Source organism: Monodelphis domestica, chromosome 1 (assembly GCF_027887165.1).
Source record: "Monodelphis domestica isolate mMonDom1 chromosome 1, mMonDom1.pri, whole genome shotgun sequence".
Classification (NCBI taxonomy): Eukaryota; Metazoa; Chordata; class Mammalia; order Didelphimorphia; family Didelphidae; genus Monodelphis; species Monodelphis domestica.
In genome coordinates, this window is record NC_077227.1 from 511616350 (window position 1) to 511632289 (window position 15940).

Consider the following 15940-nt stretch of genomic DNA (forward strand, 5'->3'; position numbering starts at 1 on the left):
GGCCATGCTGTGAAGGGCTTTGAATGTTTGAGGATTTTATATTTGATCTTGGAGGTGACAGGGTGGTGCTGAAGGTTATGGTAGAGGGTAGGGAGTGATATGGTCAGATCTGTGTTTTAGGAAGATAAATCTGACAGTGGAGTACAGGATAGACTGGAGTGGGGAGAGTTTAGGCAGGGAGACCAACTAGTAAGCTACTGCAGAATCTTGAAAAGAGCTAATGAAGACCTGGATGAAGGTAGTGGCAGTGTCAAAGTCAGGAAGGGGGCCTATCCAAGAGCTGTCATCAGGGGGAAATTGAAAGGATTTGGCAGTGGGATGTATATGGGAAGTATGAGAGAGAGAGAGAGTGAGGAGTCAAGGATGATAACTAGGTTTCTAGCCTAGATGACTTGGAGAATTTGGGTGAAATAACAGAGAAGTTTGGAAAGTGAGAGGGTTTGGTGGGAGCGGGGGGAAGGATGATGGGTTCAGTTTTGTACATGTTGGGTTTTAGATTCTATAGGACATCCAGTCCCAGATGTCTAGTAGGCAGTTGGAAATGTGAGACTAGAGATCAGAGAGAGTTTAGAACTAGATACATATATCTGAGAATCATCAGCATAGAGGTGACAATTAAATCCATGAGAGCTGATAAGATCATCAAATGAAGTATAGAGGGAGAAGAGAAAAGGGCTCAGGATAGAGACAATTAATGATTGAGACCTTTATAAAGATTCAGAAAAGAAGATTGAGAAGGATCAGGCAGATAGGTAGAAGAATGGAAAGAGTAGAGTCCTGAAAACCTAGAGAGAAGAGGGTATCAAGGAGAAAAGGTATGATTGACAGTGTCGAAGGCTGCAGAGATGTCAAGAATGTCCTGATTGCCTCTCACCTATGCTGATTTGAGAGACTCCTAATCAGTTTGCCTGTCTCAAGTCTTTCCTCTCCTCCAGTTCATCTCCCAAACAGCTGTGGAAGTAATATTTCTAAAGCACACAATATCTTATCACACTCATCCCTTTCTTCAAAAGTTCCAGTGACCCACTACTACCTCTAGGTTCAAATACAAACTCTTCTGTTTGCCATTTAAAGCCCTTGACAATATAGCTCTAATCTCCCATTTGAGGCTTATTTATTTTTTAAATACTTCTATTTAGTTTGTTAAATATTCCCAAATTATGTGTAAGAGAATTTATAACAATCATTTTATTTTATTATTATTTTTTAAAACCTCTATCTTCTATTCTAGAATCAAATTCTAAGACAAAGGAGCAGCAAGGGCTGGGCAATTGAGGTTAAGTGACACAGTTAGGAAGTTTTTGAGGTCAGATTTGAACCCAGGTTCTCCTGACTCCAGGCCTGGAACTCTATCCACTATGCTACCTAGTTGCCTCTTATAATAATCATGTACAATTTTTTTTGAGTTCCAAATTTTCTCACTTCCTCCTACCCCTTTCCTCTCCTCTAGAAGACAAGCACTTTGATTTCTGTTATGCATGTGAAATCACGCAAAACAAAATTCCATAATAGCCAAATTACAAAAGGAAACACAACAAAATAAAACAAAAATTAAAGAAAAAAATTTAAAAGTATGCTTCTTCAGTCTGTATTCAGAGTTCATCAATTCCTTCTCTGGAGGTAGAGAACATTTTTCGGCATGGATTCTTTGCAATTGTCTTGGATCATTGTCTTGAACAGAATAGCCAAATCTTCCACAGTTGATCATCTCTATAATATTGCTGTTGCTGCATACAGTGTTTTCTTGGCTCTGCTCACTTCATTTTGTAGCACTTCATGTAAGTCTTTCCAGGCTTTTCTGAAATCCTCCTGCTTGTCATTTCTTATAACACCATAGTACTCCATTACAATCATATACCACAAATTATTTAGCCATTCCTTTGGTTTGGAATTCTTTGTCACCACAAAAAGAGATGCTGTAAATATTTTTGTACAAATTCCTTCCTCCCTCCCTTCCTTCCTTCCTTCCTTCCTTCCTTCCTTCCTTCCTTCCTTCCTTCCTTCCTTCCTTCCTTCCTTCCTTCCTTCCTTCCTTCCTTCCTTCCTTCCTTCCTTCCTTCCTTCCTTCCTTCCTTCCTTCCTTCCTTCCTCCCTTCTTTCCTTTCTTCCTTCCTTCCTTCCTTCCTTCCTTCCTTCCTTCCTTCCTTCCTTCCTTCCTTCCTTCCTTTCTTCCTTCCTTCCTCTTTCGTGTCCTTAGTGAGCAGCACAGTGTTTAGAATATGATAGACATAATACCACAACTTGTTTACCAATTCCCCAATTGGTGGGCATCCCTTTGGTTTCCAATCCTTTATGCACAGTTTTATTGCTCTGTTCTATAGAGTGGTTGGGCTAGTCTATAACTGAATACTGCTTCTTGGTTGTTTATCTCCTCCCCATTTTGGCCCTCCTTTGCTCTCTTGCCCATTGCTTGGGGCTTTGAAGTATCCCAACCTCTGTGTCTTCGCTAGGGTAGTGGGTCAAGGTGCTTTCTTTCTACACCTCACAATGCCTTTGGCCCCAAGGTCGGTGATAGTGGGGCGGCGGAAGGAGCTTTGGTTCTGGAGTCAGAGCACTTGGGTTACAATCCCACTCCTCACATTGCCTTGTGTGACTGAGCAAGTCACTTGGCCCCCTCGGGCCTCAGATTCTTCTTCTGTAAAATGAATGATTCTGAGGACTCTTCCCAGAAAGATCCTTCTCTAGATCTATGAGCCTATTCAAACTATCTTCCCAAGGTCTAGCTCCCTCCCTCCCAACTGACTTTGTTCTCACCCCAAGTGCAACAGTTGCTAGTTACAGCTCAGCGGAATATCTGCCTTCCAGTCGTCAAACCATCCCTGGCTCATTCGTTTGTATTCTCCCTGAGTGCATCCTAGCTTGAGGCTGCAGCGCTTCTCCTTGGACACAAGAGGGGGCACATTCCCCGGCCTCTGAAGTAGTAGCTACTCCTCCAAAACTTTCTGAAGCCTTCCAGCCACCGTTCCCATCTCAGGACCCAGTAGAGTTGCTGGGTGTCTCCACAAAGCATCTTCTGAGCTCTGCTCCTGACTTGAAAGTGGCTGAGGACGCCAGGAAGCGCTGACAGATCCCCCAGCCACAGGCTTTGCCCAGGGTTGTCCTCCAACAGCTCCCACAGTTTTTGGAGAATGCTGGGGCTCCCCTATTGACTTGGCTCGCCTCAAACAAGGAGCCTTATTTTGCAGGTCTGTGCAAGGAAGGCAAGGCCAGGAGCTCTAGAGAGAGGGTCCATTGGATCTCTGCCTCTGCTGGATCTTTCTGTGGTCCCTACTGAGCTGGCTGCCTTGGAAGAAGAGCCTATGTAAGCAGTCCCTGACTTGCACTCTCCTCATTGCTGCGACAACAGCTAGTTGTGTTCCTGCCATGGCTTACTCTGCAAACTAAGGCGACCACTTCGGCCTGCGGAAGACAGCCAGCCACAGGTAAGTCTGAGGCTGCCCAAGGCAGCTGCGCTGTTCTGTTCTGAAGGGGAGAGGAGCTACTTAGGAAATCTGGCAGTGCCCATTCCTTAGCTGGAGTGAGGGACACGGAAGCAAGACCACTGGATGGTGGCTGTTCCTTGGAATGCAGGGATTGATGGCAGCACCTCTACCTTCTCCCTTGCCCCTGCAGTGACCACCCAGGCCAAGAGTGGCTTGTGGTTAATCCTTGGGACTGAGGAGCAGCGGGACCCGCCTGGGTGTGGGAGGACAGTGTTTGCATTGGGCAGCCTGGGTGAGAGGCTGATGGGCTCTCCTGAGAGCCTGCTCATGGCTTGGGATGACCTGGGGTTAAACATGTGACTCTGAATGCACACGCTACATGTATGTGCACCGGTGCACATGAGAGGACTATAGGATTATAGCACCACGGATTGGAAGCTAGAAGGGACCTCAGGGGCAATCTGGATGGTTTTGACTTTGTTTTAAAGATAAGGAAACTGAGGCCCAGGGTAGTTAAGTGACTTGCCAAGGTTCCACAAATAGTAGGCATGAGAAAGAGGGTTTGAAGCTAGGTCCTCTGAGGGCAAAGTCTACAAGGATTGCTGTTACTATACCACGTTGCTTCCTGTATTGGGCCAGAACTTGGGGATACCCCATCCAACGATCCAAACTTTGAGTTACTATTCCAGGGTCTGCTGAGTGATATTAAAGGTAGGGAGCAAAGAAATTCCATTTGCTTATGATGCTCCCTCCAGGGGAAATCATCATTCTTGATTGCTTGCTTTGTGTCTGATTAGTCTAAAGGGAGGAGATCCAAGGAGAAGGGACCTGAGCAAAATCCTGGACCAGAGAGAAGCCCCTAAGAGAGGAGCAAGGCCTGCTGCTCCCCAGTCCCCATGGGGAGTAGGAGCCGTTCTCACTAGCACTAGGAGGACGGGGCTGAGAATTAAGTCCTAATATGAGAACAGTAGATTTAGAGCCAGAACAGACCATAGGAATCTTCTGGTCCAACCTTCCTCATTTTACAGCCAGGGACACTGAGGCCAGGCGGTGAGCTGTCAGAGAGGATTTTGATTCAATCTGGACTCTACCTATGTCTGGGCAATAAACTTCTGTCTCTAGTTTTTGTTGAATAGAGCCATATGGTTACCTTGGGTGGAAGCTGGTTTCTACTATAGGTGGTTGAAATACTGAGGAGGCCAACAGAAAACCTTTTGCCCAGACTGATTTTGCTTGGTTGTGAGGAGATTTGGAGGTTCACTTCTGGCATCTAGGTTAGCTTTTGAAATGTCTCAGGCTGAATTTTGCTAGTGCTGAGCAGCCCGTGATCATGTTTACAAAAGTTCCCTAACGTGGATGGATCTGTTTCCCCTCTTTAATCTGTTACTCATTCAGCTTTGAAATCTCCAGGGTGGGCTCCCCTCCTTCTAAAGCCTTCCATGCCTACTTCTTTCTCCTAGCATTTCCCCCACTTGTGGAGAGGTCAGGCGAGGCCAGCACAGGACAATCCCACTTAACAAGCATAGATTTAGAATAGGAGGGAGCTTACAGGTCATGGAACAGAGGAGGAAACTGAGACCCAGAGAGCCTGAGAGACTTGTCCAAGGTGCTGTACTGCCCCTGCGTGCTTGCCTCCCTATTAGCTGTCTTTGGCACATTCCAGGGACATCCAAAGAGGTGGTGAACTTGTGCTCCCAGAACTGGACAGTTGCCAAAGCCCTGCCTGCTGAGAAAGTGCCTGTGGAATGGTGAGAGGGGTGTGCGTGTGTGCGCGTGTGTGTGCTTGTGCGTGTGTATGTGTGTGCGCGTGTGTGTGCATGTGTATGTGTGTGCATGTGTGTGTGTGTGTGTGTGTGTGTGTGTGTGTGTGTGTGTGTTGGGGAGCATCAGTGTAGTATCATTCTCATCATCCTTATCGCTGTTGTTAATATGGCGCTGCTGCTTGTTGATCCATCCTCAAGAACAGCTCTTTGGCCTGGTCATCTGGAAGGGACCGATGATTTCAGGGTCCAAAATACCCCAACGACAACTTGTAGTAGACAGAACATTCTGATGCTTTCCTTCCAAGTTACAGACTTCCAACAGAATTGGCCCAGCATTGCCAAACTCATCTCACTAACATCTGGCCCTGCTCTGCTCTGCAAAGGTTCTTTCTCTCTCCTCCAGCACACACACGCACACACACGCACACACACGCACACGCACACACGTAGGCTGGGATGCTTTCCTGCACCACAGCTGGGAGGTGGAGAGAGGGGGAGTTATGAGGAAAAGACTATGGGGGGAGGGAAGGCCAGGGGTGGCTTTAGAGGCCGGTGAGATAACAAGGCACACGTTCCAGCTTCAGTCTAAACTCTGATGAGAAGGGGAGAAAGGGGGAAACAGGGACCCGGCAAAGGAGGAGTGGGAGGATCTGTGTGTTTTCAGCATGTAAACACAGGAGAAGCCATGAAGGCAGCTTTCTCTCCTCCCTTTTGGAGATGCCCACATGTCTGTCTGATCTGGCCTCGACCTTCCCCCTGGGTGTCAGGGTCTATTGTTCTTGGCAAAGAAACCGGCCAGGGCTGGGTTTAAGGGGAAACATGCCTTGTGCTTTGCACCTCCAGGGCGGAGAGTGGCCAGAGGGGAGGAGTGTGTGAGTGCTGATGAAAGAGAGGAGAGGCCCCTTCCAGCTCCACCGCTATGTGACTGCACAGGACCCCACCAAGCCTCCCTCCCTGGAGAAGGGGTGGAGGATTTGGAGAGAAACTGCTGATCGGCAAGAACTCTGGTTCTGACAATCTGGGAGTGGGGGAGGTGACTCAGAGCTTGTGGGACAGGAGGGAGAGATAATGCATGGAAGCAGGACTGAAAGAAGTGGTCAGAAGACTGGAACATTGACCAAGATGGACCGTGGGATATAGTTATGGGGAGAGGTATGCTATATTTAAAGGGTGGCAGGTGGGAGCAACTGGGTGGCTCTGAGGATTGAGAGCCAGGCCTGGAGATAGGAGATTCTGGGTTCAGATCTGACCTTAGACACTTCCTAGCTGTGTGACCCTGGGCAAGTCACTTAACCCCCATTGCCTAGCCCTTACCGATTGTCTGCTTTGGAGCCAATATATAGTATTAATTCTAAGATGGAATGTAAGGACTTAAAAAAAAATAAAGGATGATAGGCAGCAGTATAGGCTGGGTCTCAGGACATTCAGTTTTGAATTCTGGTTCTGCCTCTAGAAGTATAGAATGCCATGCTGGACCTTCAGGAAATGAACCTTCTGTTCAATTCAATCCAGCAAACATATTGAAGAGGTGTAGGAGATAAGGGCTAACATTGGTATGTATGCCAGTGGTTTTGCTGGCAGAGGGAACTCCCTGCTATTGACGAAGATGAGCACCTTCCCTCTACAATTTGTCATCTTAACAAGACATTAGTAGGTTTTCCTGGCTCCAAGTCCATCTCAGTATCCATTACGCCATGCTGTCTCTTGGGCATTAGGAATGCAAAGACAAAACCAAAATGGAATCATCCCTGTCCTTGAGGAGTTTGCCTTCTATTAGTGAGAAATAATAGGTACATAAACAAAGAAATACAAAAGAATTTGGTTATGGCGGGGAAGCCACTAACACTGGGAGAGGAGAGGACTCATGAAGAGCAGCACCTTGAAAAGAACTAGAGATTTCAAGAGATGGAGGGAGGTGTGAGAACATCCCAGGCACTCAGGACAGCTTGTGCAAAGGCTTGGCTTTTCTCTTCTATGTTCCAGTGAAACTTGATATCTGCCCATGGTTTGGGATAGCCTAGATTACAACATGTAACTATGTGTGATCCCAGCTCTCAACCTTGCCTTTGCTCCTTCCCCTTTGCTGACTGAATGCCAATTGTTGTTGTTCAGTTGTTTCAGTCGTGTCTGACTCTTCGTGACCCTATTTAGGGTTTTCTTGGCAAAGATACTGGAGTGGTTTTGCCATTGCCTACCCACCCTTTAAAGCACAACTACAATGCTATTTCCTTCAGGGAATCTTTGATTCCTCCCACCCTCAGTTTCCTTCTATAGTGCTTTCAAGTTTCTCTCCTTAAAACATGACCAAAGAAAGAGGAACTACAGGCAGGCCTCAGGGAGATGCTATCCAGGTCATGAGCATTTGTTGTCAGTCTTAGAGGGAAAAGAATCAACCTACAAAGGGATTGGGTGGTCCTTTGTCTGCATCTTTGAGCTCCAAAATGGACAAGAGGATTCTATAAATTACTTTCCTTGAAGGAAAAAAGAATGACACACGTGAGTGCTTTCAGGGAAGGAATGATGCCTTGGATTATCCCCATTCCACAGAATCTTGTTTGTTTCCATGTCTGTAAAGTCTGGGACTTGGACTGATGATCTCTAAGTTACCTTCCAGCTCTACCACTTAATGAGATAGGTAAAGGTCACGAATCTCTAAACTGTATTGCCTAATAAGCTTATGGAAGGAAAGCTGTGCAGGAATCAGGAGGGAAGATGGCAGGACTCACTACTCTGAACCCTGGTGCCAAGAAGCACCTTGGGTTGGAGCTGGAGGTGCAGGTATTGGAGGGGCCACAGATTTCTGGTACCCTTTTGGCTGGTTTACCTGAATGGAATTGGGTTGTCTCTTCTATTAAATGGGTATTAAATTGATACCTTGCCTGAAAACAGAAGCTAAAAAAAGCAAAGGCTGACCCCAAAGTTAGAAAGGATGTGAAGTCCAAGAGTAACAAAGACAAGAAGAGAAATCTGTTGGCCAAGTTAGAAGCTCCCGGAGCTGCATATTTAAATCATGGACAAAGAAGAAAATAAGTAGGGTGCCCTGGGCATGTCCAAAGTCCAACTACTTGGATCCCAGGATTGGCATTGCCTGGAATAAGAAGCTTGGTGTGCCAGGGAAGAAGACTTATAATAAGACCCAGAGGGAGAAGTTTGCCTGGGCAATTGATATAGCAGATGAAGAGTTTGAGTTCTAAGCTAGTATTTCTGTATCTATTTTTTAATCTTTGAGGTGAGGTTTTCAAGGATTAAACAACATTGGGAGGAAGTTTGTACCATGAAGTATTTTACTAAAGATGTTTTTGGTTCTGCAAGTTGAGTGCTGATATTGCTTCCTGTGTCCTGGTCTGAAATATAACTGGAAACTTTTTTCTAATGTGAAAAAAAAAATCTTGCCTGCCAAAAGGCTGAACTAGAATATCTTAAGGTCCGATCTAGCTCAAAGAGCTTCAAGTCTCTAATTCCTGTATCATTCCCCACTCTCTCTTGGCCAGCTTTCCTCCCTCCCAAGACATGCACAGGAAAGGGCAGAGAGGAAACCCTGCCCAACAATCCTTAGCTCATACTCCAGCTGCTCTCTCCCTCCTCTTGTGTTCCATTGGACCCAGAACCAGCCCCTAGCTCACTCCCTGGGGAAGAGGAGGTTTTGTTCCTTCTGCCCCCAACATGGGACAGAGTGTGCTTTGAGATATGTAAACTCTAGCACCACTCCTGGTGCTAGAGAGTGGGAAAAGAGTCATTCCAAGGATAGCAAAGTCCATGTTGCTTAAGAACCTGGCTAATCTCAGACTCAAGAAATTAGGGGATGGGGTAAGAATGAGGAAGCTTTTCTAGAGGCTTTTCTGGTTTGAAGACTCCAAGAAGAGCCCGGATGACCACTTGTTGGTGTAATATGGTAGGATACCTTTTATGTAGGTAGTCTGTTGAGGTCCCTTTCAACTCCAGAGTTCTGTGATTCTGTTATTCAGAAATGGGGAGCAAGTAATGGAGACTACTGTGGCAGTTATGTGGCGCAGTAACTAGAATACTGCACCTGGAGTCAGGAAGACTTGAGTTTGAATTTTGCCTCAAATGCTTACTGTCTGCATGACTCTGGGCAAGTCACTTAACCCCTATTTGACTCAGTTTCCTCATGTAAAATGGAGATAATAATAGCACCTATTCTATATCTCAGGGTTGTTGTGATGATCAAAAGAGATAATAATAATTGTAAGGTACTTAGCACACGCCTGGTATATAGTGGGTCATGGGAGCTATATAAATGCTAATGGCTGCTGGTGCTGCTGGTGCTGCTGCTACTACTACTACTACTACTACTACTACTACTTACTATTACTACTACTACTACTACTACTACTTACTATTACTACTACTGCTGTTATTGTTATTACTGGTCTTGGAGTTAAGAGAGACCCAGACTCATGAGAAAGAAGCTATCCACATTCAGAGGAAGAATTATGGGAGGAGAAACACAGAAAAAAAAACATTTTCTTGATCCCATGGTCAATGGAGATATGATTGGGGATGTAGACTCTAAATGATCACCCTAGTGCAAATATCAATAATATGGAAATAGGTCTTGATCAATGACACATGTAAAACCCATTGGAATTGCTCATTGGCTATGAGAGGGGGTGGGAGGAGAGGAGGGAAAGAACATGAAGCATGTAACCATGGAAATTTTTTTCTTAATTAATTAAAAAATTTCAATTAAAAAAAGAGAGAGAGAGACCCAGGTTCAGAATCACAGAATCATGGAATCTCAGCATCAGAAGACACTTTAGCAGTCAACTAATTTAATTCTTACCTAGAAGAAATTTCCACTATAACCCTTACTATCCAACAGCTATCCCTCTTTGTATTTAAAGATTTGAAGTATTTGAAGATACCTATTATTCCCTCCCTCCCTCCTCATCCCTCTAATACTGTCTTCTCTTTTCCAAACTAAGCACACTCAGTTCTCTCAACTGATTAATTGACAATCATTTATTAAGCACCTACTATGTGCCAGGTATTGTGCCATGTTCTGGGGAATACAAATAGAACGAAAATAATTTCTACTCAGATGGAGCTTACATTCTATTAGGGGAACAACAAGGACATATATAAGAACATACAGAATAGATATGAAGATAATAAATGCAAAGTAGTTAAATACATAGTGACTGGGTAGGTAATGCATTAGAAGATTGATTGGGAGGATCAGGAAAAACTTTCTATACAAGATGGCACGTGGGCAATGTCTTAAAGGAAGTCTATGGAATGTCTATGAGGCATAGGTGAGGAAGGAATGTATTCCAGAAATGGGGGACAGACAGTACAGAGACAGAAGAAGGGAAGACAGTGAAGTTAGAAAGATAGGTTGGGACTAGATTGTAAAACGAGGAGTCAAGGCTAGCAACAAAGTGATGAGCCTGAGAGTCTGGGAGAACAGTGGTGCCTTTTAGAGAAATGGGAAAATTTGGAAGGGAGGTTGTTTGGGAAGTGGAGGGAGATAATGAGTTCAGTATTAACCATACTAAGTTGGTATTAAATGTGAAATGTCAAACAGATTTGTTCTTGTGGGATGGAAGCTCAATTAGGGATAGGGTTACTTATGTAGATTTATGGGTCATCTTCTAAAAGATGATTATTAAATTCATAAGACTTGTTAAGGTCACTGAGAGACAGTGTAGAAAGAGGGTCTAGGACAGAAGCTTGGAGAACACCCAAAGTTAGGAAACATATGGATCATGAGCCAACACTTGAGCTTGAGGAGGAATGGACACCCCTGTAAGAGAACCAGGAGAGAATAATGTCATACATTAGGTGAGCATATCCATGAGAAGAGAGTAGTCAACCAGAGCTCAAATGGATCCAGGAGGTGAAGTAGGATCATGCTTATGAAAACACATCAGACTTGCCAATAAATAAAGCATGGAGAAATTTGGAGAAAGTACTTTCAGTTGAGTGGATGGATTTAGCTGGAAATTAGATTGCAAAACTCTGAGAAGTAAAAGTGGAGGCAGTGAGTATATATAGCTTTTTCTAGGTGTTTGAAAAAAAGGGAAGAGAGCTATAGGTTAGATCTTGAGGGGCTGAGGGGGTGTCAATTAGAAAGGTTTTTTATTTTTATTTTTTAAGGAAGGGAGAGACTTGGGCATGTTTGAAAGTTGTAAGGAAGGAACTCAGAGACAGAAGTTGAAAATTATCTAGAGGTGATGATTGAGGGAGAAATCTTCTAAAGATGCCCAGAGTGGATGGAATCAAGGGCATAAGGTTGGCCTTGGCAAGGAGAAAGGACATGACATTATAAGACATTGGAGTAAAGGAATTTAGTAGGAAATTACATGAAGGGATTTTTATATGAGAAGAGGAAAAGAGGGATCTAGAAGTGAATTGACCCTCATATATCATGGAATCAAGACCCTTCACTAACCTAGATGTTCTCCTCAGGACCCTCTTCATCTTGTTGATATTCTTCCTAAACTCCAGTTTCTAGAACTGAATATGATAAGATCTGGCCAGGGAAAAGGTATCACCTCTTTATAATTGGAAGCTAATGCCTGTCTTAATGCAATCCATAGTTGACCTAGCCTTTAAACTCAATCTCAGTTTCCTCATCTTTAAAATGAGGACCAAGATATTCAGACTATTTACTTCTTAGTGCCACCATGAGAATCAACTGAGATAGTGTACATAAGTCTATTTGTGAGCCTTAAAGGGCTATAGAATGCCAATTATGGTTATACCTGAAGAATAAGCTCTGATATGGAAGAGGGGCTCAGTGGGCAGAAATAAGGGTGGAGTATATTTCTATTTTGTTGTTAGTATTTTAATCTCTCTCTCTCTCTCTCTCTCTCTCTCTCTCTCTCTCTCTCTCTCTCTCTCTCTCTCTCTCTCTCTTCCTCTTTCTCTCTCCCTCCTTCCCTTCCTCTTTCCCCCAATACCTCCTTTTTCTCTTCTTCCATGTTTCTTTGTCTGCAGGACCCAATGGAGAACAAAGGCATGTATTTGCACAGCTTTGGAGACCGGGAGAACGGCTCCATCTTTGAGGAGACTTTCGAGGGCAGGAGCCTATCCAAACTGAACCTGTGTGAGGATGGTGAGTATCTCTGTTCCATCACCTCAAGGGAAGGGCAGAATCTCTGTTGGAGAGAGTAGCCCCAGGGGGCCCTTGTGGTTCAGGGTCAGCTCCAATCCAGAGATTATTGTGACTCTGAGGTCTAACACTGCCTTTGCTCTTGGGCCACCATGTGACCAACCTGGGCATCAGACCCCTGATGCTTGGAGTACTTTATGTTTTTCAAAGCATTTTTTGGCATGTGTTTTCATGTTCAATCCTCATGAGGTAGGTTGCGCAGGTGTTATTCTTTCTGTTTTGTAGATAGGGTATCTGAGATTTGACCTATTAGCCTCTATCTCCCCCTTTGGCAGCCAGACTTCTAGAAAAAACTGTATTGTTCTTGTTCCCATTCCTTTCCTCTTACTCTTCAACCACTTGCAATCTGGATTCCAACCTCATCATTCAACTGAAACAACTGTCCCTAAAGTCACCAGTGATCCCTCACTTGCCAAATTGGATGGATTAATGAATATAATATTATTCATAAGATCATAGATTTGGAGCTGGAAGTGATCCTCGGAATCATTGAGTCTAGTTTCTAGTCCAAATTAAGACAGGGAAAAGCTAAGTGATTCGCCTGAGGTTACGCTTGTAGTACGTGGCAAAACTGGGAATGGAACCCAGGTGGCACAGTGGATAGAGTGCCAGGCTTGGAGTCACCAAGTCTCATCTTCACGTGTTCAAATCTGGCCTCAGACACATACTAGCAATGTGACCATGGACAAACCACTTAACCCTGCTTGCCTCAGTTTCCTCACCTGGAAAATGAACTGGAAAAGGAAATGACAAACCACTCCAGTGTGTTTGCCATGAAAACCCCAGATGGGTCACAAAGAGTCCAACATGAATGGAATATGACTCGACTGCAACAGTAACCTCAGATTATAGTTCCCATGCACCATGCTGCCCCACATATTCAGATGATGGCCACTGCCATAGTGTAATTTCAAGGAGAGAGGATAAATATGGAAACAAATGCACCCAAATTAATTTTCTCCAAGGCTTCCTGTTTACAGCTTAGTTTATCCCCCCTGAATTCTCTGTTCTTGGCTGCTGGTTGGGAGGCAGTATGGAAATTAAGCTGAGGTAAAAACCTTGGGAAGACAGGAGAGCTGGTGGCTCAGTGGATAGAGCGCTGGACCTGGAATCAGGAAGACTTGAGTTCAAATGTGAACTCAGCCTCAAAGATGGACTGGCTTGGTTGTATGAGAAATTCTCATAGAGGGGATTCCTCACCAGAAACTCTGCATACGTATGAAATCATAAATCTAATAACCAAAACAAACTGCCTTCCTACCTCCACGAATGTATAGTTTTCTAAGGCAGGAGGCAGATCCTATTTATTTGTTGTGTGACCCTGGACAAGTCATTTAACCTCTATTTGCCTCATTTCCTCATCTGTAAAATGGGAATAATAACAGCATCTATCTTTTAGGGTTACTGTGAGGATCAATGACTATAAAGGGCTTAGCACAGTGCCTGGTACAAAGTAAGTGCTATATAAAGACTAGCTATGATGATGACGATGACCAGGGACAAGTCACTTAACTAATGTTTCCTCAGTTTCCCCATTGGTGAAAAAGTACCTACCTTGAAGGGTTGTTGTGAAGACCAAATGAGATATTTGTAACACTCAACACAGTGCCTGCCTGGCACATAGTAGGTGCTATATAAATGCTTAACACTCTCCTTGCCCAGAGCCATGTACTCAGGCATCTACCTATTCAGCACATTTTCTGCAGCTTCTAGTAGTATATGATGACTCTGGGGCAGCGAGCTAGCACAGTGGATATAGCACCAAACTTAGAGAAGGGAAGACCTGGGTTCAAGTTTGACCTCAGACTCTTCCTAGCTGTGTGACCCTGGGCAAATCACTTAAGCCCAATTTCCTAGGCCTTTCCAGTCTTCTGTCTTAGAATGAATACTAAGACAGAAGGTAAGGTTTAAATATATATTTATATTACATATAATGATATATGTAATATTATAATACACATAATAAAAATATATGTGATGACCCCCTCTGGGAGCCTCAGATGTGGTTTTTTTCTGGGGTCACAGTCAGAATGTGTTATGGGTGGATTTGAACTCAGGTGTTCTTGACTCTGAGCTGTCTCTCAGAAGTTTCTATTCTGCTGAGGAGGCGGAAAGAGAGAGCATATATACAGATAAGGTGATCCAATAAATACAAAATACATAGAAAATAAATTCACATTAAAAATAAAGAACAAAGAAAATAAATAAAGGTACATAGAAAACCATTATCAAAAGAGAGACTTTGCCTATCTATTATACATCACTCTTGGAGAGTCAGTCATGGAGTAATGGCCTTTGAACCAGGAAGACATGAGTTCAAATTCTGTCTGTGACATAGACTATGACTCAAGCCAAATCACTTATGCTATTGGAGCTCTAGAAGACTTAAAAAAAAATAAGCCTTTACCTTGCCATCTGCTACTATTACAGATTCTAAGGTAGAAGAATGGCAAGGGCTAGGCTTGCTCAGGATCACACAGCTAGGAAGTGTCTGAGGCCAGATTTGAACCCAGGACCTTCTATCTAGATGACTTTCCTAAGACTGATTTACAGAGAAGATCTGGCCTGCATTGGGAAAGAACTTTCCTCATTTGGGAATTCCCTATTACAAGGGAAGTCTTTTCCCTTGTTTGTGAGTCTGGCATCAGATGTGGAGGGGACTTGAGCCCCTCTTAGGTAGAAGTAGAAGTTCAGTGGAGGTCCAATAAGCATAGCCAAGGAGATGTAGTCAGGGAGGATGGAGCATGGAGGAGAATAGAGGAGTGAATAATAAAAATTATTACAAGGAGCCTTAAGGGGATTTTCCTGAGGATGTGAAACCTGTGGGCCACTAAAACTAGAGAAAGATTATTTCAGATACACCGGATATGGGAGTTCTGGGGAACTTGTAATATAAGGATTTTTTTAAAACCATAGATAAGAAAATGTTTTGTTGTTTTGTTTTCTGGTAAGATCTCTTTAGAGCAGGACCATTGCTATGCCTTACCCATCCAGGTAGTAGACTGCAGACCTCTATGTAGATCTGAGGAGGCAGCTACATGGCTCAGTGGGTGGAATGCTGGTCCTAGAAACGGGAAGATCTGAGTTCAAATCTGACCTCATTCCCTCTTAGCTATGTGACCCTGGACAAATCAGTTAATCTCTGTTTGCCTTAATTCACTGGAAAAGAAAATGGTGAACTACTCCAGGATCTTTGCCAAGAAAACTCCCTGGACAGTATGGTCCACAGAATCACAAAGTCGGACAACAGGAACAACATTCAGGGCCAAGTGAAACTCAAAATCACTTAACTATGCTTCTGTCTCCTCCTACCTCATTTAAACCATTTGGGTGCTCCGGTCTTGGATATCTTCAAAGCAGGAGATCATAGGATCAATGGCTGTCCTCCCTGCCTAGAATCAGTAGGAGTTTTAGAGGTCATCTAGTCCAACCTCCTCATTTTACAGAGGAGACAATTGAGGCTTAGAGCTGTAGTAGTTTGCTCAAGGTCACACAGGCATCGAGGGGCAGAGCTGAGATTTGAACCCCAGTCCTTTGACTTCAGATCCAATCCTTTTTTCATTGCACCATGCTACTTCTAACCCTACAGCCAACTTTGAAAACAGATTTAGGTTTGA

At 44.0% G+C, this 15940-nt stretch overlaps 1 protein-coding gene across 3 annotated transcripts in view; it reads left to right on the plus strand.

Annotated features, from left to right (window-relative positions):
* The first annotated feature begins 2791 nt into the window (after nucleotides 1-2791).
* SCARA5 (scavenger receptor class A member 5) overlaps nucleotides 2792-15940 on the plus strand; it is a 160495-nt gene continuing 147346 nt past the window's right edge. For 2 of the 3 annotated variants that reach the window (XM_016428334.2, XM_056813079.1), the window contains exons 1-2: nucleotides 2792-3422; nucleotides 12149-12266. In XM_016428334.2, coding sequence (XP_016283820.1) covers nucleotides 12155-12266 — 112 coding nt within the window. In that variant the 5' untranslated portion in view covers nucleotides 2792-3422; nucleotides 12149-12154. Of the gene's footprint in view, nucleotides 3423-6073; nucleotides 6338-12148; nucleotides 12267-15940 lie in introns of those variants that run through there. The other variant, XM_056813078.1, reaches the window with a different exon arrangement.